This window comes from Coffea arabica, chromosome 9e (assembly GCF_036785885.1).
Source record: "Coffea arabica cultivar ET-39 chromosome 9e, Coffea Arabica ET-39 HiFi, whole genome shotgun sequence".
Classification (NCBI taxonomy): Eukaryota; Viridiplantae; Streptophyta; class Magnoliopsida; order Gentianales; family Rubiaceae; genus Coffea; species Coffea arabica.
The window spans coordinates 35104459-35130592 of NC_092327.1; the positions used below are offsets into that span (position 1 = coordinate 35104459).

General features: G+C 36.4%; 1 protein-coding gene and 1 long non-coding RNA gene across 2 annotated transcripts; one reads left to right on the forward strand and one right to left on the reverse strand.

Moving 5' to 3' along the window:
- Window positions 1–10572: 10572 nt before the first annotated feature.
- LOC113709429 (uncharacterized) lies at window positions 10573–13445 on the reverse strand. The gene is made up of 3 exons (XR_011821564.1): window positions 13192–13445; window positions 11813–11892; window positions 10573–10734 (listed from the first exon to the last, which is right to left on the reverse strand). It is a non-coding gene; the product is annotated as an uncharacterized lncRNA (long non-coding RNA).
- A 1324-nt stretch (window positions 13446–14769) lies between these two features.
- On the forward strand, window positions 14770–21854 carry LOC113709390 (pentatricopeptide repeat-containing protein At4g35850, mitochondrial-like). The gene is made up of 12 exons (XM_027232140.2): window positions 14770–14908; window positions 14995–15296; window positions 16346–16411; window positions 16511–16608; window positions 17023–17140; window positions 17228–17437; window positions 18867–18943; window positions 19638–19731; window positions 20392–20457; window positions 20552–20629; window positions 20787–20888; window positions 21348–21854. Exons 1-12 carry the CDS (start codon window positions 14884–14886, stop codon window positions 21447–21449), a joined length of 1338 nt encoding a protein of 445 aa, XP_027087941.1. The 5' UTR covers window positions 14770–14883; the 3' UTR covers window positions 21450–21854.
- The last annotated feature ends 4280 nt before the right edge of the window (window positions 21855–26134 follow it).

Sequence of the window (26134 nt, forward strand, 5' to 3'; positions counted from 1 at the left end):
AAGATCTGAATCCATTAAATTTAATTATTGAATTAGATTATCAAACAAGACCTCAATATGATACACTTGAATGCATATCATATTAAGTCATAAGTGAATAGTTCGTCACTTATTTTTTTGAGCAAATTTTGTCTAAAAATTCAGTATCATTTAATTCATAAAGGTATTCAATTTTTAGTTATCAAACATATCTACACATATTAAGATCTGAATCCATTAAGTTTAAGTGCAAAATTGGGTTATCAAATAGGCTCTTGCGTTTGATAAAACTGAAATCTGAAATCTAAAATTTGAAGTTTGAATCCTTTAAATTATTGAATTGTTAAATATTAAGGTTCCATTTGATAAAATTGAATCTGAATTCAGAAATTTGAATTTTGAAACAATTAATTTACTGAATTTTAAATACTGAAAAGATATATATGAATGTTTGAATTTTAATGCTAAACCTATTTATACTGTTTGATAAATATTTATAACTGAATGTTTAAAAAGTTTAATTTGATAATTTTGCCCTTATATCTTTTCATTCAAAAAAAAAATAGAGCCTATGATTTAATTAGCTTAAAATTGTTAGGTATGAAAATGACAATATTTATTTTTAAAATAAATTAATATAAAAGATGAAATATATTATATGAGGAATATGGAGAAAAAATGAAAGTCATTAAAAAGGGAGAAAATAGACACAGAAAACCGTTCGATAGAAAATATCATATTATTTTATTAGATAAGAATTTTGAATATAATTAACAAATAATGGTAGATTTGGTAGATAAGATAAGATAGTTGAAGTAATCCTATTGATTCTTATTAGAATTAAACATTCAGTTAGGATTTTTGTGCTGAAAAAAATACACACAAGTTCAGCGCTACTTAACAAGTTCAGCAGATGGATTTTCATTTATCAAACATTCAAAACATCTGAATATCCGAAAAGATTCAATTTCAGCACTTTTTCATGTTATCAAACAAACCCTAAAGCTAATACATTTGATTACATATTAGATTGAGTGATAAGTGAATAGTTTATCACTTAACTTTGGGGGCAAGTTTTGTCTAGAAAATTCAGTGTCACTGTTCAATTTTTGATTATCAAATGTTCTAAATATGTTAAAATCTGAATCCATTAAATTTAAGTACTGAATTGGATTATCAAGCATGCCTTAATGTGGGTATTAAACAAGTAGTAGAGCAACTAGTGGCACTGCTTGTTGGCATGTTTAAAACCAAGCAGCATACTTGGGACATTATCAATTACTCCCTCCGTCCCACTTTGATAGTCCTGTATTCCTTTTTCATCTGTCCAAAATTGTAGTCCACTTTTCATTTGAAGAATATAGTTATATTTTAATTTTTCTAAAATACCCTTATTCAATGTAAGTAGTTGTTACTATAAACATACCCCATTTAATGAAAGTTGATTCTTTTTTTACCTTCAATTCAAGTTCCTATAAAGTTGACCCATATTTAATGTGAGGGTATTTTAGAAAAATAGCAATCTAAATTTACTTTTCCAACAAAATTAACTATTTTTTCTTAAACTGTGTGAAAAAAGAAACAGAACTATCAAAGTGGGACGGAGGGAGTAGTTACTACATTAGTTAGTTAGGTTGTAAAGTTTTGAGTGTCGTAGCTGGTTTAGAATTGTTTGATAATTAATACGTTAGCTGAGTCCAAAAGTAATCTTGTTTCCTTGCTTATATTGGTTATTATAGATGGTATAGGTTTGGAATTTGTAAACTATGTTCCTGAATGTTTGGGAAGGGGGTCCGCATGTCTGTGATTGCGGAAATTAGTTCCAAGTAAAAAAATTTCTTTATTGCCAAATTCTATTTGTTTTGTTTGAAAATTTTTAATGTCTTCCACTGCACGATATTTTCTTGTTAACACTTCTTGGGTGCCGCCATGCACGTTAAAGGACACCGTTCAAGTGAATGCCGATACTACTACTCGACCATATATCTCATTGATTAGATGCGTTAAACTTGCTGATGATTAATTAGATGCTGTAAACTTTCTTAGGTTCAAATTTGGACACTTTTCCTTAGAGTTATGAAATATAACCTCACGGAATTGTCAAAACTAATCAATTCATTGGCAAGTAATGCACAAAATCTAAGGATTAAAATGCAATAAACTTCATACTTTAATGAGTAAAGTGTCTAGAAATGAAGATTAAAACTAAACCCCGGGGGGGCAATATATTAATCAAATTCTTTTTTTTTTATTAACGAATTGCCTGGCCAGTTCGGGAAAATTTCGGATGGATCCCGGTGCCAGATCTTGGAACCAAAGCCGAGCCCTCCCCTTCAGAAACATAGGGAAGGTCTTGCAACGGATCTCGTCCGCAGCTGTTTTCAGACGCATGTGCGTGAGGAAGATCGAGAGGTAGTCTTCCGGATCGGTCGAAGTGTCATACAACTCGATGTTCGGGATCTTGAATTTCCGGGGTAGCGGGTAGTCCTCTATTCCCCGGGTAAAGGGCGAGACTGTGTAATTGTCCTCGTACAATTGCGGCCGCAAAATCTGCTCGAGTTCGTCCCGGACAGGTTTCCACTGGGGGAGATTGCGCGGTCGGCTCTTGACAGATCGGTCGGGGGAGCGTTCGGGCTCGTTCTGCGCAGGCTTCCGTGGGGAAGGATTTCTCGATCGGCCCCCAGCGGACCGGTCACGGAAACACCTCTCGCTGTCTCCGACCACCGAGGCTCGTGGCCTAGGGGGAGTTCGTGGCTGTTTCCTTCTTGGGGGCTGGTCTCGTGACTCATCCTTTGAGGGGATGAGAGGTGATTCCTTCTGCTTCTCCTTCGCCTTTGAGGTTTGTGCGCCCCCGGCTTCACCCCTCTCCTTCGCCTGCCGGACCATGTCTTCCAACATGGGGAGGTTCTCCGTCACCAACTGGAGGATCTGCTGTCTCCGTTCCCCTGAAAGGTAAGAGCCCCCTGCGTCCCGAGCCGCCTCGATCTCCCTTCACCGGGACCCCTCATAGGCTCCAGGGTCGGTGTTTTCGATGGTTCGCTTGGAGCGCGTTCTCGCCATCAACACACTACACTTCCCTCTCAGTTCCCACAGACGGTGCCAACTGAAGAAGCGCTGAGCTTCCCCGGACCGAACTGATCTACTGAGCTCGGCATGCTGATGAGGAAAGCGTGTCCAAACCCTACAAAATAAACGAGAAGAGGTCTATAGGATGACTAGCAGGGGAGCCCCGAGTTTGTCCCCGGGAGTACTCCGACGGTCAAGTTAGTCTTCCGGTGAGTGAAATTCACGAGAAGTAAAACAGTCAGGGGTAATTTGCCAATAGTAAGCGTACCTTGTGTAGTTGGTGTGCGTTACCATTTATACCCGCTCGAGAGTCCGACCTCCGTACATTTCGGGACCTACCAAAAATAGTCTCAATCCCGCGCTGAGGGGGAACAATCCCGTCCTCTGCGGGATTGTTCTCTGGAGCCCTTCGGAGCCCTAGCGGCAGTGTGCCCCAGGATGGTTCCCAAGAGCCTGAGGTCCAAGCCCAACTCTGGCCTTCCTGGGCTGCCACGTGTCTCGGCCCAGGATGGGGCCTCTGCATACAGCAACCCAAAACATCCGTCGCAAAACTATTAAGCAAAAAACTACCAAGTTAAGGTGCACCTTTAAGAGTAATAGTTTACTTAAAAACAACTTTTGCCCCGAGAGCTCTCATCTTCTCAATTATTTGTCCCCCTTGTTCCCTAGACACCCTTGTCTTAAACACGGCAGGGGCATTATCCACCACATCCATGACATCCTAGAATGCCAACTTGGTAAAACTCCAGATCAGCTTGACAATCTTCATCTTTAATACTGCATTATCATGATCGTGATCATATGACTCCAACTTTAGTTTGATAGTCTTATGATTTAAATTCCTCCCCTAATGATGGTTTCTTTTAGTTTCGTTTTCTCTATTTTCGAAATCTTCTTGCTCTAATAGAAAGATTAATGGTTTCCACTGCCTAAGTCCAAAGAATTCCAAGCTTTTGTTATTATGTAGGATGCCCTCCATCAATATGGATCAGTACTCAGCAAAGATACAAGATAAATGGAAGCTTGAAGCATTATATTCTAGTACCGTTTTTCAGCAATCTGCCCGATTATAGTAGATAGAATTGAGATAAAAAAGACATGCAAATACCATTCTAAAACTAACCCTACAAAAAAAGTTATATCTCTTCACTATAACAAACAACAACTCTTTATAGAGAATTTTCGTTTTCCAATCTTAGCCGTAACCGGAAAGAGCTGAAAATGGTAAACGAGGAACTAATTGGCAACAGACTTACCTCTAATCCTATTATTGTAGCACCTAGGATTGAGATTTTTTGAATAAACAAATCAATATAATTAGTTATTGTACTGCCAATATTTGTCTTAGTTTTGCAATTCATAAGTCCTTTAGTGACAATATATAATTTAAGAAAGTTACCTCAATGATTTAGGTAATGGATTTGGAATGAACTTATCGAGGTTTCCTCATAGAAAAGTTACTCTTAAGTCTTTAGTTGACATTTTGTTCTCCAAATCATTTGCTTGATTAAAGATAAAAGGAGTTTTAGATAGAGCCAAGGCTTGGAAAAAGAAAAAAAATATCAAAAAAATTTAAATTAAATTACCGCATTCTTGTACAAGCTCTAAAATAATTTGCTATGTAGCAGTAGCTTATAAAATTGGCTTACATGATTGAAGGAAATTAACATTTAAGCAATTGATTAGCTTAATTGTTGTAATAACATTTATTATATTGAATCGGATTTGACATTAAAAATGTTTTAGAAGTGGTAGTACTTATTAACAAGAAAAATTAACAAAAAATATATAAGGATGATAAGAAGAGATAAAGTTTTAACTGAAAAAAGAGTCACAAATAGTTCTTTCTATGGTGAACTAAACATACCTCCCTCTGCTTTTTTTTTTTTTTGTGGGTTTGTAAAAGTCAAGGATCTCCCTTCTTGTGTATTAGATAATATCAAAAACTTCCCCTAATCTTAATTAAGGAAAGAAAATTAATTAGTTTTGTCATAAAAGCTAGTTTTTCTTTTCTTCAAACTATATGATTGCAAAAAATTGATGACATTAATTGTATGCGTATCCATAAAAGTTGACTCTCCATCGCTTTTATTTTTTTATTTTTAGAGTAAGTACTTGTGTTTTCAATTTACAATACCTTTTATGTATTCACTTTGCAGCTGAGGGGATTTCTTGATTATATTATTTAATATTCATGTATATATGAGTTGAAATTTGATAGGATTAGGGGATCGATAATGTATGGTTAAAAATACCTCATTTTGTTTTAATTTATTTTATTGTAGAAATAGATACACGTTGATATCTTTATTTTGATAAGTGAGAGTAAAAAATCTAAAATAAAATCAGACATATAGGGTTGCTTTCGTTATTGCAAAGCTAGACTATGGCAAAGAACTTTTATATGAAACAAAGATAAAAGGCGGACAAGAGAAGGTAGAAGAGCTTTCATGAAGCAATGCAGGTCGATGAACAAGGAAATCAAGATAGGACATGTCTAAATAAACATGGAAATACAGTATAGACAGACATTAGAATAGGTTCACAGACCAGTTTCACTGTCATTTTGCACCATAACAACTTTTGCACCAAAAGCTTTCATTTTCTGAATTATGTGTTCTCCTTCTTCATTCAACGCTCCTTTCTTAAACACTGCAGGTGCCTTATCCACGAGCTGTACAGTTTGCCAAATTCCCAAGTCAGTAAATTTATAGATCTCCTGCATTGTCTCAAGCTGTTTAAGATATGACTCCAGCTTTAGATCAAAAACAGACTTCTCTACTTTCTTTGCCTCTTGCAAAGCTATCCGTACCATTAATGCCACTCCAGCAACTCCAGGTCTGGCGACCCCTACATACACCGCATGCTCCTTCATGTCCTTTTTTTTCACGGAAGTTGATGAAAGCTCTGCCACTTCATCTCTGTAAGTCCTGATATGTCCTCTACAAGCCTTACCACTCTCTGTGTTGAATAACTGCAAAGTTGCATAAGATCAGAAGTTGACACAATTCCCATGCACATTAGCAGAACAAGTGGGCAACTGAAGAAATGAAATGCTTCCATGTTTGTATTGCTGAGCAGTGAGACTATTAGGATGATGTACTATTTTCATGCATATCTCACATGATGCAGAGCAAAGTTTCAGTTCTCAGTGCTTTTTCCTTCAATATGTGTTTAAGGGACCTTTTTCTTCGTAAGTTTTACATGTAACTAAAGATTACTATGATTATTGTCAGTCATACTTTACAGGTGGGAAGAAAACCAGGAAGTGGCAAGTAGGTTAACTTTCTTTGGCGGTCAAAGAAAGTAGCTTTACTACTAACCAAATGTTTGTTTCAAAAAGATTACGCTAATTACCAGCACAAGATGTACAGATCACAAGAATTTACTTTTGGCAAGAGGCATCAGTTTTCTTTAAATTGCAAACTTTATCTAATAAGAAAGTTGACTTGCCATCTTTCTACCAATTCTCATGCATATAGCTCTATAAACTAAGCGAATCCAACATCCGTCTTATGCAATAAAAGCATCTATTATCAGTAACAAAGCATTAATTATCTATAAAACTAGATGTCAAAAAAGCAGCTAACAAATAGTTGAAATTGGTTGTAATGGAATTACATAATAGAACTAGCAAGAAGAGATAAAAGTGCAACTCGCAAAGGAGAAATAACCTTTGATTTGGCAATTTATGGCTTATCTCCAAGAGTTGAAATTGGCTGCTGTCCGGTAAGAATGCTAGGAAGCAGTTAAGCTAACAGAACTATTACATAATAAAACAACCAGGAAAAAAAAGAAGAAAAACCCCCTAAAAATACATCAAGAAACCTTCATATTGACACTCCTCTTCAATATCGCCTTTTTCTGAACAAGAAGAAGAAGCCCCGAAAATTCTGTAGAGTGTTAAAGAGCAATAAAAAAGAAACATAGCAAAAGCTATCACGGCGGTGATGGTCATTAGAAACTGCCGGATAATCCATTAGAAATTGAATAAAAGAACTAACTTGCCCAATGTGATGGTATCGAGCAAGACTGTGGCTATGGGAGTAAACCAACAGCAAGAATGTTACAGATTCTTTCTTAGAATTTAACGAAATGAGAAATAATCAGAAACCAACTCAATGTTGATATATTGATAATGGCTAATGAGTTTACAAAATATGGTGGGAAGAGATACAGAAGATGAATAAGAAAAGAGAAGGAAACTTGGGGAAAGGAAAAAGAAATTGGGAATGGTCCCAATCTCTTTGATTACAAAAGCATTCTTCTATGCCATCACTCAAATCTTTCCTATATAAAGTAGGACTAATAACTAACTCCTCAGTACTACCAATCCAACTTGGACATGTGGCCTTCTTATGCCAAATTCAGTTATAGGACCACTTGCTAATGAACTCACGTTTCTTGAGCTGATTTTCAGTAAAGGCGTGATTCTGATTCCACGCCTTCTGTTGCGCCTCTTCACCACTTTTCACGTCTTCCTCCATAGAAACATGCCTTCAGCTAACTTTCTTCAGTTTAAGTCTCTATTATATGACAATTGCTCCCCCTTCAATCAATCTTGACCTCAAGATTGGAATTCAGGAAACTCCCTCTAACCAAAAAGCAGGGACATTGGTCAAATCAAAAGGCATAACCTTGAATTTATACAACCCCTGATGAGTTCTAAATGTAGTTTTATGCCTATCCTCCACTTTGACTCTTATTTGGTGATAGCCTACCCTCGGATCAATTTTAGTAAAGTACTTGGCTCCTTGCAATTCATCTATAAGTTCATCAATTAAGGGCAAAGGGCATAGGAAACTTATCCTTCACTATAAGCTCATTGAGTTGCTTGTAGTCCACATAGAATCTCCAACTGCCATCATTCTTTTTCATCAATAGTATTGGGGGTGCAAAAGAGCTGTTACTGGGCTAACTGATCCCCATCTGCAACATTTCCTGCACTGATCTTTCGATTTCAGATTTTTGCACATAGGGGCACCTATAAGGTCTGACCTGAAATGGCTTAGCCCCATCTTTCAATGGAATTCCATGGTCATGACTCATCGTGGAAGGTAGTCCTTTAGGTTTAGCAAACACATCATCGTATTGGCTCAAGATCCTTTCCATGTCTGTTGAGATCTCCTTCTATACTCCTGGTCCCTCTTCTACCATATATAGTTGGGCAGTAATCCCATATACTTGTTTCTTTCTCCATTTTTCCAACCTGCTACCCTTAGTAACCTTGAGGTTTAGTTTTCCAATCTCTCCTTTAAGCATTACCAGTTCATTCCCTCAATGGAATTTAATAGTCAATCCCTTAAAATCAAATTCATAGCCAACCAGTCAACTCCCAACACCATATCACAACTTCCCAGTTTTAGAGTATTGAAAGGATGTGAGAAGTTATTCCCCTGTACCATCCATCTTAGAGGTTTACTAAGCTGCCTGGATTCCAATTTTTCTCCATTAGCTACATTGACTACCAAAGAAGTTCCAGTCACTGTTAGTTGAAGGTGTGTAGCTAGCCTTTCATCAAGGAAACAATGAGTACTACCACTATCCACCAATATCAAAACCTCCCTTTCTCCCTTTTAGTTTAATAGTTTTATGTTCATTTCTACTAGCCAGTGCATTAATGGATACCCCTATCTTCTCCTTACTTACTTCCCCTTCAATACAGTCACAAAACTCTTCACATTGTTCCTCTGTGATTTCAGTATTGTCAGTGTGTTCATCCACTAAGATAAACTGCATCTGAGCTTGTTTGCAGAAATTGCCCAGAGTATAAGGTTCCGCATACTTATAATACGACCCCTTCTCTCTCCTATAACTGAATTCTGATGGAGTAATCTTTTTAAATTGTTCAGATGAAGGACTCTCTCCCTTATGACTTCTGTTGTTAAAATTTTCAATCCTCTTATAATGATCATTAGCCCATCTGGATTTCATCTGAGAATTAGGAGTTTGTCTAATACCAACTGGTGATGCAGAATAATTTTGGGTTACAACTTTCTATGTCCTTTTAATAGCTTCCAAATTCTTTTCCTGTAATTTGGCAACCTCTATAGCATCTGCTAGACTCTGGGGTTTGGCTATATTTACCATGTTTACCATTTCTTCTTTAAGTCCACCTGAGAAACAAGATTTATAATAAGAATCAGATTGTCCTGGGAGAGAAGGCATTACCAGTGATTTTAGTAGTTCAAACTTCTCCAAGTACTCAGCCACACTTCCAATCTAAGTCAATTTGTTGAACTCTTCAGTGGCTTCTTCTGAAGATCCTCCTCCAGATCTCTCATAGATAGTTGCTGATAACTTCTTCCAAGCAACTATCTCTCTCTCACGATACATCCCATGGAACTAGACATCTGCTCTGTCTCTGAAATATAGTTGAGCAATATCTGATTTCAATTCATCCTCTACTCCGTGGATCTGGAAATATTTATTTGCTCTTCTAACCCATTCCCCGGGGTTATCTCCATCAAACATAGAGAAATCCATTTTTGGGTAACTTAGAGTTCCCCCTTCCTTCCAGTTTCTCAGGTCTTTCCTTAGTCAAATCAATCCTCTGATCATGTCCAGAGATATACGTCTCTACTTCTTTTCCTTTATCATTCAGCTTGGCCATGATCTGGGCCATCATGTTCATCATTCCTTCATACTTATGATCCAGACCTTTGATAACCTTTTCAGTGTTCTCTTGCCTATGTTCCATTGTCCTCACAGCCTGCTCCAGCCCATCATTTCTATTGGCAAACGTACGTACTGCACTTCCCAACTTAGTTGTTGAGCTTTCCTCAGCATTTTATCCTACGTTTTAGTCATCCCAATGGCTCGTAGCCGTTGCTCTGATACCACTGTGATGGTATCGAGCAAAACTGTGGATATGGGAGTAAACCGACAGCAAGAATAACACAGATTCTTTCTTAGAATTTAACAAAAATGAGAAATAATCAGAAACCAGCTCAACGTTGATATATTGATAATGGCTAATGAGTTTACAAGATATGGCGGGAAGAGATACAAAAGATGAACAAGAAAAGAGAAGGAAACTTGGGGAAAGGGAAAAGAAATTGGGAATGGTCCCAATCTGTTTGATTACAAAAGCATTCTCCCCTGCCATCACCCAAATCTTTCCTACATAAAATGAGACTAATAACTAACTCCTCATTACTACCAATCCAACTTGGACACGTGGCCTTCTTGTGCCAAATTCAGTTGTAGGACCACTTGTTGATGAACTCGCATTTCTTGAGCTGATTTTTAGTAAAGGCATGATTCTGATTCCACGCCTTCTACTGCGCCTCTTCACCACTTTTCACGACTTCCTTCATAGAAACACGCCTTCATCTAACTTTCTTCAGTTTAAGTCTCTGTTATATGACACATAATTAGCACGATTACGAATACCAGATCTGTGACGCCCCCACTTCTCCCTAAGGCGAACCAAAGGGTATCCGCAGGACGCCTGCCCAGCTCTCGCCAGGACTCACTACAATCCATTATTCAAAAGCTCGAAATACTTTAAGTAACTTCAATACATAATTAAAGTACTTCAAATATCTCACACTTACAATTATGCAGCTTTCAAGCTTAAATACAACCCAACGGAAAAGGGTACAATAGCCATCCGTTATAATCTAATTTAAAGTCTTCAAAAGAAAATAATCTAGTACTACTCACGAGCACCCTTGGTCTCGAACCCTGTAAAAGAAAACCACAACGTGGGATGAGCTACACAGCCCAGTGAGGTTCCAAGACACTCTAACAATTCAAATAAATCAAGTAAGTTGGGCATATCATATGCATGGTTCAAGACATTGGCATGTATAGTTCACGAGTGATTGGAGCTTATTACAGGCATAGCTCAGGATTTCATATTAGCATTTTAGCATGAAACAATTATCATGATACCAGGTAAACATATACTGTAGGATACGGTGTTCCAGTGGAACTCTGTCGGTCAACTGCACCTTATGACTTCCGGATCCCCTCGGTTTGACTGGCCATCACCTTATCCCTCCAGTGGTAATACTCGAGTATACCGAAACGGTTGTCCAGGGCTCCAACCTACCCGACCGAGCCCAGTCCTGGCTCGAGTAGGTCAGTAACCGAGGCAGGGCCCAAGTTCAGCTTATAGCTTACAACATGCACAGGTAACCAAGTAATTCGACAAAAATAAAATTCATCATTTGAATAGGTCGAGTGAGGTAAAGTACACACTCGCCTAACAATGATGGACAACTTCATATAACATGTGATTCATGATAATCAAGTAAGCAAGTAACCACATAGATTATAAAACGGTAAGTAAACACGGTTAACAGTAAACGGTAAACGGTTAACGGTGGTAATTACGGTTAATTGGTAGACATATGTCATTTTAATAGGCCGTCATTGGCCGTTTTCCACTTTTACCACGTAAGAGTCAGGGAGATTCACTCCAACCGATTTATGCTGCCATAGCATAATTAATCATGTAAACACATCATGTATATATGCTCTCCAAGCATTTCAAATCTAGCATTTCAAATAATCACATAAATATGCTCTTTAAGCATTTCATATCGAATAGTTCAAATATACATACTTCAAGTATTTCATGTCGAGCAATTCAAGTATACATACTTCAAGTATTTCATGTCGAGCAATTCAAGTATACCTCATTCGAATATGCATGAGTGTGGTAAATTCTTATCATATAGCACTTAACACTTAATGACCATGGGTTAAGCATGTCATAGACTTATTCCAATTACGTATTCCTATATGGAACACTCACCTATTGCAACAAGAGAGTAAATACTCAAACAAGTGTCTAGGCGTCCACTTCGAGTTCTTCTTGAAGGTCCCCTTGAGCGCCTGAGCAAATAACCATTAACTATTATACACTAACACTTAGAACTCCTACTTATCAAAGAAGGTTGTACAATCTAAAGGGAATTCATGAATTGGGCCTGAATTATTAATAATCGAGGCTCAAGAGAAAACGAAAAGTTTCCAGATTCGGTGAGCGAATTTTGGGGCATCATTTGCATATCAAAATGGTCTTAGAATATCACCAAATTTTGCACAATTAAACCTCCATATGAGGACCACTCCTCTATCAAATTTCAATTGAAATTTCACACGGAAAGGTAGTTAATTAAACCATCAAAGTTCAAGAAATTTCCCAAGGCAAAACTGTCTTTTAGCTCTTCTTTCTTTTTAAACATTTTGTCCAATGCAACCAACCCAAATCTGGTTTATTTGTAAAACAAAGTCCAAGGAGCATCTAATATAAAGTTTGGTAGATGTTGGACATCAAAGTTTTCAAAACAACAAGTCCCAAATCAAGCTAGGCCATTCAACTAGTCAAAAGAGGATTTTTACTCACTGCATCAGTTTCGAAATATGGCCACAACTCACTCAATTCAACTTGGAATCGAGCATGGTTGATGGCGTTGGAAAGCTCTCACATAAAGCTGAATTTTCTCAGAAGAAACCATTTTCAAATTCCATTCACAAACAGCTCGTTTTTGAGCATCAAGAAGCAATTTCTGTCCTGTCTCCTGGAGAGCAACGAAACAGGGCAGTGATTTTCAAACGAATGGTGTGGCTTACTCAAGTGGAACCAGAACGTGCATTTGGTACCAATGGAAAGTTGGGAATGTCTAGTTTCCATTGCTACAAACGGCACTTGATTTCGACATCGGAGCAAATAGTTATGGCCGATACAAAATGACTGCCTGGGCAATACGGGATTCATTTTCCAGTTTTGCTAACTTTGGAAATCAACTCATTTGACTAACCAAATCATGTTATTTTTCAATGAAATTTTGTACACACTCACAATAACATGTAAACAACATAATCAGGTCATTAGAACCTCAAAATTTTGCACACAAATGGTCGGACAAGGCAGGGGTAAAACGGTCACTTTTGCTTCTTGTACCCAATGAAGTTTCTATCAATTACACACCATTAATCCATCATTTTAACCACTAAACCAACAATATATCCACCATCAATCATCAAATCAGCAACAACCCAAGAGTGGGAGTTCATATAGCCCACTTTCACATTTTATACCATAAACAAGACTACCCACATGATTATATAACCTTATATGTGCAATATATCTTACAAAAACTAAGATCTATGGGTTGGATGATTTGCTACCTTCTTGGATGACTAGATCAGAAATTTTTTGTCACTCTTTGCTCCAGAAAACCGTGGCTTTTCAGCTCCCTTTTTGCAGCTCAAAATACTCCTCAAGTGTTAATCTAAGTGTGGTGCAAGTTTGGTTGAATTTGGAGATGATTTGGTGAAGATTTGATGGAGGAATTTGAAGAACTCTTGAGCTGTTTTTCTTGTTTTGTTGTTCGGCCAGATGAGGGAGCAAGAGAGAGAGAGAGTGATCAGATTTTTAAGCTTCCATGAGAAGATACTAACTTGTGGCCACAAATCACCCATTAGTCAACTCACATTAGGAGCCGTTTGGCGCGATTAAGGCTCGATTTCTCGCGCGTTTGGTTCACCAGTGCACTAAACTTCTAATGCATTTATATTCATGTAGATAATATTCACTCTTAATTGTCCCGAAATAAGGGTCTAAAGTCCCTCAAATAAAGTCGCGCGTGTGAAAACGCGTACCGTCAATTTTTTTACGCTATAACGCGAAACCTCCGGGAAATTCTTATAACGATAGTACTAATAACTATCACTTGAGTATTTAAACATTAAAATACCGAATTTAGGTCCATTGTACATGTCTCCAATATTCCAAACTTATTGTACTCTCAAGCGGATAAAATCTCCAAGCACTATTCACTATTTTTACTAAACGCGCTCCAGGAAATTAATTCGTGAAATGAGTTACTTTAAAAATATAACGAAGTTATATTACCATGTATTTAGGTCTAATAAGACTAGAAAATATTCCTCGAGGCAAATATTCAATTAAATAATTTATTAAGCCACAAATTAGGTTTAAAAATAATAGTTTTTACGAGTCCTCACAAGATCTATGACGATACGTCCCATTATCACGAAGAGAGGAACATCATCCTCCGTTAATTCATGGTCTGACCATGCTCTCCTGGGATAGTAGTCATAATATCATATGGACCTCTTCTTCTTCTTCTCTTTCACAAGGGTACCCTGAAACCCAAGTCCCAATTCATCAATTACTCCGAAAACACTTACCATAGAATTGGATAGAAAAAAAAAGAAGGGGGAAAAAAGGATTACCCTCAGGGCCGTATTTGATGCAGGACTTGGGTAATTTGGAGTTTTTGGCTTGGCTGTTTCTTTGGTAAGACTTAAAGCAATCCGAGAATGGAAAACGTCTATCTAAAGTCTGAATTGAAGTTGGGTTCTCAATTTTGGGCGCCGATTCCCTCCTCGTATGTACCTCTAGAAGAAATTCCCGTGGAGTAGAGATGAACTGAACTTGGGTTCCCAATTTTGGGAAATCAGGTCAAGGCCCTGTGGAAGAAAAAAAGAAAAAATTAATTAATTTTCTTTTGTTTTTGTGGAATAAAAAAATGTAGGGTAAATTAAACTTCTTTTCTCTATTTTAAGAGCTAGTATGAAAAATTATCTACTAAAGTTAATGATACCCCAAAAAAATAAAGGAAAACTGGGGTGCTGAAAGAAACTATTAAGTCTGCATGGCTTACAAATTTTTCTCGTACAAAAAAAAAAGAACAAATTTTCAAGTACCAATTTGAACATGTTATAAATAATTCAAGGGCTATATCATCAAAATCGATAAAATCCTGGTTCGAAAAATAAAATTCGCATAGTCATATCGTCCCAAAAACCTTAAACCCTCGCTGGCTCTCTCTGCTCTTCCAGAACACCACAATCATGAAGCTCCTCCAATCCATATCCGGTACTACTTCCCAACAAAAACCCACATGCATTTCCATCAAAAATCGAAATTTAAATAATTGGTTTCATTTTTCTTGAATTTTTCAGGCCACAATCGGTTTGTTCTTCGAGCAATTGGGCGCAGATACTTTGCAGGATATTCTGCAGATGAATACGCCAGGAAAAATTACGCCAACAATGAATCCGAATACAACACCGTTATCAACTCTCTCACTGCTCAAAGAAGGCATTATCTACTGAGGGATGTTTATGATGATATGATGCTTGATGGGGTGAAGCCAGAGAGGGATACTTTCCATTCACTTATCATTGGGACTATGAAAGGGTCTCGTCTGCAAGATGCATTCTTTTTCAGAGATGAGATGAAAGCAATGGGTGTAATCCCTGATGTAATTTTCTCTCCCTTAACAATTAAATTTTGTTATGCATTTGGATGATTTATCGTTTCAGCAAGTAGCGGGCAGCTATGAGCAGAGCTGTTGAATTTTCTATTTGTTCCATGACTGGGTACTGTAGTCTGGGCATTATTTAGTTTGCGGATATTGACCTGAATGATATTGGTTATAAATTAATGAAAGTAGGAATCTTTTTCTAGATGGGATTTGTACCGTGACAAGTTCCCAATTACTAGTTTTTTTATACAATGAGTGGTAAATTTCATGAATTAGGCAGCACTTTGTGGTTATTCGTGAGTGCTGACTGGAGTGTAATTCGTTTTTCGTCATAAAGAAGAGGAATTTATGCAATAGGTTTCAACTTCAATCATAAGAAGGTCTCATTTAATGATTTTCCAGGAGTTCTCCAGTGCTATTATTAGACTTTTCAGTTCCCCTCTGGTTTCTCTTTGTGGTTCGATAAGTCTCATATATCAATAAATAGTAGGCATCCGTGAGCATAATTTAGGCACCCTTTTTGGTAATTAGTTTCTGTCTGAGTAGTGACCTGAATGAAATTGGTTATTCTTTGTACAAAAGATGAATCTTTGTGGTTAGATTTTAGTTAAGCTATCAGAACTTCCGTCATTATGCTTTTATATTCTGAGTGACGATTTTTCTAGTTCTGAAGTTGTGCTTATTTATTGATTGGCTCAACTGTGGCACACTGTGAAGGAAAATGAGGTTTTATGTATCATGCAGATATCTCCGTTATAATTATCTAAGAGTTTTTTTTTTTGTGTGGTTTCTTTTCGGGTAGGATCTTGTGGAAGGGTGAGGGTTGTTTTGTTCTTCAGACCTAAGTGTAAAGATAGTAATGCAACTGTATTCTTTCAAGCCAATGTTGTAAAGATACTAATGCGGAAGTACTTTAAATAGAACAAGCATAGCTGCAATTACAACTTACAAATTATTCATAGTCATGTTTGGTGGGTTCATTCAGTGATACATTGTGCATAAATATGTATTTGTGACTACAAGGAATTTTGTGGATTTTGTTTCAGGTTGCATTGTACAACTTCTTAATCTCAACTTGTGGGAAGTGCCATAATTCAGACCAGGCAATTCTGGTATATTTATTTTGTCTTTTTTTATTTCTGTATATCCAGGTTGATCAGGATTGGTTTAATGGTCATTTTATTTTGATGAGAATCATTCTTTTACTGTAGCTTTTAGAAGAAATGAAGAGATATGGAGTCAAACTCAACGGGGAGACCTATGTTTGTCTACTAAATGCATGCGCAGCCTTGGGCAGATTAGATCGAGTGTAAGCTACTTGTCAAATGGTCTTACATTGTGTGTGTGTGCGCGCGCATTTTTTTTCCTATTTCTAGTTTTTACGTTTCTAAACTGAATGAAAGCGTATATGTCAAACTTACTTTTTGGTGATGTCTGTATGTATACACTCATTCTGTCCAAAATTGTTTTCCTGTTACATTTCAGGACTAGATATTTAGCTTATTATTTCTCCAAACTACTGGCTTACATTTTCTTACTCTCACTGCAGTCCATGACTTTTTCCTATCTCTGTTAGAAGCCTATCTTTCATAAGCTAGGTTCATAAAGAGCAAAGAATGTTATGGGAAGAATTAGGGAGGATAGTTTACCGCAAATAAAAGGCAGCTATGTTTTTAGTTTGAACCAATTACTAACAGCCACACTAAAACTCTGCATATTGCAGGTTGCCAATAGTCAAGGAGATGACTGCAGGTGGTCTTGGTTTGAACAGATTTTGCTATGCAGGCCTAATAACTGCACACAGAAATAGGATACCTCTTTCAGATGATGTAGCTTCCAAAGTAATAAATCTCAGCTCGCTTTTTCGAAATTATTATCTCTCTTTGCTTCTTGTAAGTATCTCTCATATTTTCTTTTCTTGCACAAAGATCATTGAGCTGGTTGAGCAGTCCAAGGGTTGGGCATCCGTGGACCAATCAAAAACCACAGCAGAAAATGTCATGATGGGCATCACTGATGAAGAGCTGTACAATATGCCTACTGCTGAGTATGTTCGTCGGCGGGGTGGTTTTGTGAATCGGTTGCTTACTGTGTATCATGTTGCATTTCATGCATTGGCTGATCTTGCGAATGTAGAGGTAAATCTCATTATTTTTTGTCTAGGTACTTGTCATAAAATAATTAGATTTTGTATATTGTAGTTGTGTTAATAAACTCTGTGGTCCTCTACTCATAGTAAACTAGGTGTGTTTGTTCATCATAAACTTTGCCTTGAAGGACTTCTTAGAAATCTTTCATATCTAAAAATTGAATTTAACAGAAAATTGTAATCTTATTTAATAGAACACAGACCATTTTGTCTAATTAGAATGGCAAAGCGATGGTGACGAAGAAAGACCTTTACTCAACCTTGTCAAGTGAATGGATATATTGCATCCTCTTCCTGTTACCTTGTCACTGATAGTTACCCTATTAGAATGGAAATTGTTGGCTTCTTTTATGGATAAGAGATCATAGCTTCATTTTGAGAGATGAAGGAGCAAACTCAGTTGATTTGTGTTTTGCTTCGGGAAGTTGCATTGTAGGGCTGGTGTGCGTGGTGTGTTATGCCAGTGGGTTGTTGTTGATGATGATTAGATCTTCAAGCTTTGTACTAAAGTTTCTTGCCATTTTTTTCTATCATACATGCATTTTTTCTTGGATAACAGAATACAAACTTTAATTGCAGAAAAATAATTTCTTTAGGTTATAATGGTCACACAGTGCATTACCCTTTTTGGGTTATAAACTGCTCTCTGAAGGAAAAAATATAAAGTAATATGCGAAGGAATTTGGAAGAGTCCCAATCTGGGACATAAACCAATTACAGGACAAACACAAATTAGTCTTTAACAATGTCATTTAGAGTACCATGACAGAGCCTTGAGGTTGTCAAGAAATTGTAATGATTAACACGTTCTAGGTCAGCTTAAGCGAAAGCATCAGTTACAGTATATAACTAAAAATTCTTCCATCTTTCTCTTAGTAATTATCCGCTGTCTTGTGGACAACTGGTATATCATGCTATTATCTGTTTCCCCAGTTATCAAGTTAAAGCTAAGTCTGTTTCACTCATCTTACATGCTTTGAGCATGATTTTGGTTTGCAAATAAAGTTTAAAAAATCCTGTTTGAACTTGAACAAACTGAAATCCTGTTTGAACTTGAACAAACTGAAATCCTGTTTGAACTTGAACGATCTCGCTGTGGGCTGGGGAAGAGGGTGAGGGTTTTTGAGCAGTACATGTAGGTTTTGTAGTACTACTCATATCTTGCAACAGCCTAGGTGAGGATCAGAAATTATACGACTGTAGTATGTGCTTAAAGCCTGTTGGTTGAACTCCTTTTTACTAGTCACGTGCAATTCTTCTTGCATTATTTCCAACTACTCTTAGTTGACACTATCAACAGATACTGAATAAGCTATTATATGATGAATTTCCTCGTAGCTTACACTTATTTATATGCTATTTTTTCGTTCAGAAAAGCTTAAAACAGCACTAGATTTGCCTTTTGAATACTGTGGCAGGCAATGGAAGCTCTTTGGGATATGCTTAGAAAGGATGGTCAACTTCCAGATATTTTCATCCTGCTGCAAATTATGAGGTATGCCATCTTTGTACATGGAAAGAATGCAAGCAAATAGCACCAAAGACCAAATCTATAATGTTCAGATAAGACAATGGGTAATTAAAACATGTGACTTGCTAAGCAAGTTTTTCTTATTGTGTAATTCATGATGAAGGCCAAAACTGGGAAATGGTCTTTGTGATGAAATTACTGTGTCCTTTTTGCTTACTCTATTTTCCCTTTATTCTGGTGAAGACATTCATTTTATTAGATGTTTTCCTGGACGGACTTGTGATGAAACTTCTGTAAGGGTGACTGCAGTCAAGATTGTTGGGCTATATAGGTTAAATAGATAATGGGACTTAGTTTGTGCAAAAGGTAATCGGGGCAGTTTTATTTTCAGAACCAATGAAGTTGGTTGCGATATAGGTACAGAATTGCATAGTAATGTCTGTAGAAGCAATTGGTAAATTGGGGACTTTTGCAGTTTGATACAGATGGTATTAGGTGTCTTTTGCTCCTCCTGAAGTGAAATTGAGTGGCGAGGTTCTTCCTCTTAAGTAGATTCATTGGTCCCTATCTTCCATTATTGTTGCATCATAGCAGGACATGTATCCTACATTTTTCGTTCCACATTAATTATTATAAAGCAGCTTCCAATTTGTTGACTTTCTTATCATGACCCAAAAGTGCACTTGTACAAAGTGTTTCATTGCATTTTCTTGGGTAGGTGCTATCTATATTCTGGAGACATAGACCGTGGGCAGCAGATCTTTGAAGACTACATGAGTTCAGGGAAAGCACCTGTTCCAGAGCTTTACGTTGTAAGTTTGGAATGCGATGCTGCAGCTAGTATAGCTGATACTCTTACAAATTTAATGCGTTAGTTATTGCATTTTTATTGAAGGAAGAAATGTGAACACTCTTTTTACCTGCTAAGTGCTACTTTCATGATAAATCGTTGCTCTTCATGTCCATCTTTTGCACAAATGTGGAGATTGCAGGATTGTTTAGGGCATTAGTTTTTATAAATGCTGAAGATTTGAAAATTTGCTACACTAAAATAGAAGTCTTGAAGCGAGATCTTGTTTTTAGGTGTAGGGGCTTTGATGCTCCATTGTAACCATCACCTTTTGCCATAGATTTGGATTCTGTCTTAAAATTGTTTCTTGTAAAAATATTCACAGGAATTTCCTTATGTATGGACCATTTATCTGTTTAAAGCAATTTACTAGTGAACCTACCAGATGGTGTGACCTGGAGGTTACTAACTAAATGCATGAAAAGGTCTACGGAGTGAAGCTGGTGCTGCATCTATATAATTCCAGCCTGTAATGCGATTTTGTAACTTTATGCACCAGTCTTGCCTGTTTAGCATCTGATCTTGTCATCTCATTCTGCACTGTACCCTTCTTCAACTACAATTTGTCCTGCTTTTGATGGATTTTCTGTAACCATGACTACCCTCGACTATGTGGTTGTAGACTCTGACTGAAGGAGCAATGCGCGGATATACTGCCAAGGGAATGCAACTTGCACAAGATACACTGGTAATATGTGTTTGTCCTATTGCATTGCGGATGTTGTGCAATAATATATATGTGCATCGTCAACATATTGATGCTGGTGTCTATGGTCATCTAGGTAAATATGAATTCCAGAAACTTTTTCCTTAGCCCAAAACAAGGAAATGATCTCCTCCTTGCAGCCTCAGGTGAAGAGGTAAGTAGAGAGAGAGCAAAGACACTTCTGTCACTGAGTTTTTTATGTTGGGAGTGATTTCGGTAGCCTTCTACACTTGTAAATATGCTTCTGGTTCTTGTTTTTTTTGCCCCACTAATTTCCGTTTTGTTACAAACTTTTTGATACATATTTGCAGACTGGTGGGTTTACAACTGCCAATTTGATATGGGATATGATGCAGGCTCGCAATTTCATCCCATCTCTTCCAGTTGTTGAAGCATATTACAACGGTTTAAAAGTAAGTGCCCTTGTCTTGGTCCTGAATGCTTCTGTCTCTCTTTCTCTCTCTCTCTCTCTCTTTTTTCAGTTCTAGACCCCTTTCATCAAATGTTCTCCTCTGCATTATCTGTTTGTCAATATAAAATGTCATCCATGTACATCATGAAAGCTGTTCTCTAATTGAATAGTCAAGAGTTGCTTTGAGGCAAAAGGACCCAAAAAGTCGTGTATTACTCTTTGCCCAGTCTTTGTGAGGAACCTATCCTCTTTGTTTTGCAAGCACAAATGAGTTACAGTATATGTTAATGCATTTGATGCACATGAAGCTTCTTAATGTGCTTTAGCTGTCTTCCATCTGTTGGCAGAAGTATCCTCACCAAATGTTCTAGTTGTGCAATTGTTGAAAGCTCATCCAACTTGTGACATCTTGCTGGTAGTCTATATTTTGGTCTTTTTCTGATTTAATTTCTTGTTTCAGAGACGGGAAATTCCTGAAGATGACGAACGGTTAACGCTAGTATCACGCACTCTAGAAAATCTACGTGCAAGACGATTTTCTGGACCATTTACTCAATCTTAATGGAAGATAAGTGGTGTTCCAATCGTCATTCCTGCAGTCGATTTTTGTAACCTAAGACTGCTGCCATTACCACCCTGGCAAGTTTTTTTTTTTTTTTTGCCTCAATGAGATTATTGCATTGGGGTAATCGCTTTCAGTGCTTGTTATAGGAGGAATCTTCAAGATCCCTAGGGGTGGTGTTAGATGGATTTTAATCCCTTATAAGGTAAACGATTTACTCAGTTGCTAGATAGCTGATTATTTTTTCTGTCATTAATTTCCGAGGATTGTGAAGTCAAGCGGAGTTCTGTATAAGAGCATCAGATTCAATGTTGCTCTTGTAAACAACATTCCTCCATTCATAAAATGAAGGAAAACTGAGAATTTCATTACTGGAAAGTTAATGGATGGTTCACTTTGGATGCTTCTGGTACATGAAAAGGGGTCAAGTGATCAGAATGCTACTCAGTATAGAGTAGTAAAACTGCACTACGAAATTCTACTTGCTTTTTTTTTTTTTTGCTTCATTCTATTTAATACAACCATAATAAACTTTCTTTTTCAATTTTTTGTTCATAACAACTCAGGGTAGAATATACAATATCTACATGAAATTGAGAGTCGGATCTGCTTTCAACTCCAAACCTTTGCTTTGCTGTCTGTATGCATGAGATGGCATACATCTCTTGTCAAGCTTGGGATTTCGAGGAAAGACAATCAAGAATCAAGCAACAAAAAATGAGTTTTGGTGCCTGGGATTTCATTAATAAACAATATATGTAACTGGAGTCATCAAGACATAAGGGTGAACATTTTTTCAAGGCTGCAGAATTGGTGATTGCTGTTAGACCGTATAGGGAAAATAGGAAACCATAAATTCAAACATGTCTCTCAATTTATAATTTTCTGTACAGAATAAAACCCATAAGCTAAAAGCTTGAAAACAATAATATTTTCTTCCATTATAACTTTAATTGCAAATTTTGGATAATGTTAAGACTGTAGTGTACGAGGTATAGAGGCTTGAGGTGATAGACTTTTCAAGTTCTTCGAAGATATTTAGTGGTAGAGCTTTGGATATGACAATCGGTCAGGCCATGAGTTGACCGGTAGGGTTAATATTCAAGTATTCTAATAATAATATGTCAACTTGAATCTGAGTTGCAAACTTGAATGGTTCGACCTTCTTGATTCGAACACTGATCTGTTAATTTCGCGGGTTACTCGAACTTAGTTAGAATAACTTGTTTGCTTAATTTTTCTTTTCTTTTTCTGAGCTTCTCACCCTGGTAGTATGGTGGATTTTTCTATAATGAAGTTTCCATAAAAACATAAAAATTGCAGCCCAATCCTATATGTATATATTGCTTGCGGTACTTTTTTTAGTTTTCCTTTTTTTTGGTACAAAAAAAATCATGAACAAAACTAAAATTGTGACACTTTTACAAACAAAATCTATTATTTTCACATAAAATTCATGATTGCGTTCTCATAATACTAATTGATAGCCTAAATTAATTATCTTATTTACTTTATGTCGCCAATTTATTTATTGAATTATAAAATTATACATTTAACAAGTTAAATGGATCAAACAAGTCAACCCGTGATTGACTTAATTTAGACCTATTTGCTTGGCTGATTATTCGGGCCTAACTTGATTTTGATCCGAGCCCATAAAGAGCAAACTCATACTCGCTAATTTCATATTAAGTTCGAGTCGTGTTTTTTGGTCGTGTCGAGAATTGCCGCCTGTAGCTTTGATGTCTTTTTTCTCAAATTTTTTTTGAATACTTATTTAAAATTCAACAAGTCATTCCTTTTGCTCCAGGTCTTCTATTAGGAAATGGCTGGTTTGCTTTTGAATTCGTTAGTATTTTGTTATACAAAGGGGAATAGTGCAGCACTTTTGGACATGGAGGTCTGCCAAATTAACTTTCCACTCCTTAACTAGAAAAAGTATTAAAAAAAAAGAAAAAAAGCCACGTTTGAATTTAATTACTATTGAAGATGTCACAATCTAACAAGCAAAATGCTAATTCTAATTGGTAAAGCATGTATAATTAATTCACAAAATTAAATAGGAAAATATTTTTAATTTCCTACACGTCATGTGAGAATATTTGACCAAAGTGATGTGAAAGGTGGAATCCCTTATCTTTTGTTCTACGTGTTTCACGCCCATGACTCATTATGGCATCTAATACTGAAAAATACTGAAAACGAAAGCATCTAATAAGCAAATTGCTAACCACCGGCTCTTCGGCTGGTGGCCACCACCAAGCCCTTAAGGCTTTGATGGGATAGGAGATAAGGTTTGAAATCTAGACGGGTGTCATTCTTATGGTTCTTCTTCAAATTTAGACGGGTGTGTTATGCACCCGTCTGGTCCGGTGGTGGTTCTGTCCCCATCGGTCCCCCGTAGGTTCAGTTGAGTCTCCCCTCTAGCTAGAGTAGGAGTAGATAGGAGTAGGGATGACAATTGACAAAAAAAAAAAAAAAAGCAAATTGCTAATTTGATTATGTAAGCATTTATTTAATTCAAGAAAAATTAAATCGAAGAAATAAATATGTTTAATTTCATTGGACATCATGTGAGAACCTTTGACCACAGCGATGTAAAAAGGCAAAAAAAAATCTTTCTTTTCCGTGCGTGTCTCACCCATATTCTCTATAATAATCTGCCCAATAGACCCATTAAAAAAACAAGTGTAAAAATGAGAATTACAGAAGTACTTAAAAAAAAAAAAAGTGAATGATGCCGAGAAAGGCAACTTGATTTTGACCTTATTCCTTTTCTTTCTTCATGAGTGATTATTGCAAAATGTGCTTTTTCGTAGTGGGTTATCTTCTTTATTCTTCTTTTTTGTTAAACAGTGAAAACAAAGAGGTCAAAAGATCAAGTGTGGGTGGTTGGCAATACGATGTAGACGTGCAATATATTCTATATAAACCTATTTTGGTTCCATACGCATAACCCATTTAGATATGAAGATTAAGAATTGAAGGATTGTAAATATGATGTGTATTTCTTCTAATCTTTATTTAAGGGACATGCAGCATGTGATAACAAACAAATTATGTGAAAAGCTTGTTAGGTTTTTTACAGTTGCTTTTGAAAAAAGTGAATTTTAAAGGAGCTTTTTGAGAGCTTAATTTGCAAAATCCTTGTTTGGATTGTGATTTTTTGCAGAAAAACTTTTAAGTTTTTCATGAACATATTTCTCAATCACCTTTTTATTATATATACATCAAATTGCTAGAGTATATTTTCCGATAAAAACTTCTAAAAATAGCAATTCAAAACTTGCTACAATATATTTGTTGGAAACATTCTCCAAAGAAAGATTTTTATTGTGATTTTAATTCGATTCAAAAATACAAGGACAATCAGATCCTGAGTATCATTATGCTAAAGAAAATATACACTTCATAAAACGTTGTTCTTCTTCTCCTTCTCCTTCTTTTGTGGGTTTTACCCCTTTAGTCTTTCAGTGCTTTAATACGAGAAAAGGAACAACTATGCCCACATTTAATATCTTAGAGATAGAAAAAAAATTGTGGTTTGGATGAGTATTTTATTACAGAAATTAAACGATTATAAGAGAGAAAATAGTGAAATTGTATTAAGCAAGTTACTAATTAAACATTTGATAGCAATTAGCAAGCCTTTCTTTTTCTTCTTTGAAGACAAACCCAAGATAGAAAACAAAGAATTCCTGATAATTGCTCCCACTTTACAATTAAATTCCCAGCAAATTCTCTAGAATAAATCTGTTCAAGCAATAGTAGTAGATTAGTAGTCCACTTGTTGTCCATGGTGCATAATTACAACTAGTGGTAGTGGCGTAGAAAAAAGCTGAATGGACGAATGTTTGATTAGAACCTTCATCTCTGGACTCTGATTGATCGATCAGTGGATGAAAGTCTGATCAGAAAAATCTAGTGGTGTGGACAAAGGCCAGTAGATGAAGTTTCTGGTTGTCAAATCTCATTGACGAATAGTTTAGTGTAGTTTTAGCATGTGGATGAATGTATGAAAGAGGAACGTCATCTTTCCCTAGTAACATCCAATATAACATGATAGTAATAATACAATTCTTGGTGCTGTCATTATAGGGGTGACTACCCTTGTTTTGTTGGTTGTTAAGAGACTTTAAACTCTCCCTTGTAATAAAAATAATAGTGATAATAATAATGTAACTTAATCGTATGAAAAATTGTAATATACACGATAGCAATGCTTTATTTGTATTATTGGTGGATTGGATGAAGGATTTGAAATACTGTCAAATTCTTTTAAATTGTTTGTATTACACGAAAAATATTTGATTTTGTAATTCACTAAAGTATTTTTTTTAGTACTGCAATCCTCTCTAGGGATTAAATTCGAAATCTAGTAACACCCAAATGTATAAAAAAAAAAAAAAAATGCTTGCCTTGGTAGGATATGGATTCGAATGCATTAATAAATTAGTTTTATATTTTTCCTGTTTTCAACTTTGAAGTTATTTCAAACCATTGAGTTTTGGTTTAGTGGCCACCAAAAAGAATTAATTCTTTCTTTGGGTTGTAGGTTGGTTGTTCGAGTCCCACCTACACTGAAAAAAAATTTAAAAGAAGTGCCAAAGCACACTCGTTGCGGCAAACCAAAACAAAAAACTTTGAAGTTGTGTTATCTTTTCTTGTTTCCAAATCACTAAAAG

Bases quoted from the DNA above. Each gene is read 5' to 3' on its own strand.
- LOC113709390 (XM_027232140.2), top strand. From the start codon at position 14,884: ATGAAGCTCCTCCAATCCATATCCG. The intron at 19,732-20,391 runs GTAAGTTTGGAA...ATGTGGTTGTAG, and splicing joins CTGTTCCAGAGCTTTACGTT to ACTCTGACTGAAGGAGCAAT. The intron at 20,889-21,347 runs GTAAGTGCCCTT...TTCTTGTTTCAG, and splicing joins CATATTACAACGGTTTAAAA to AGACGGGAAATTCCTGAAGA.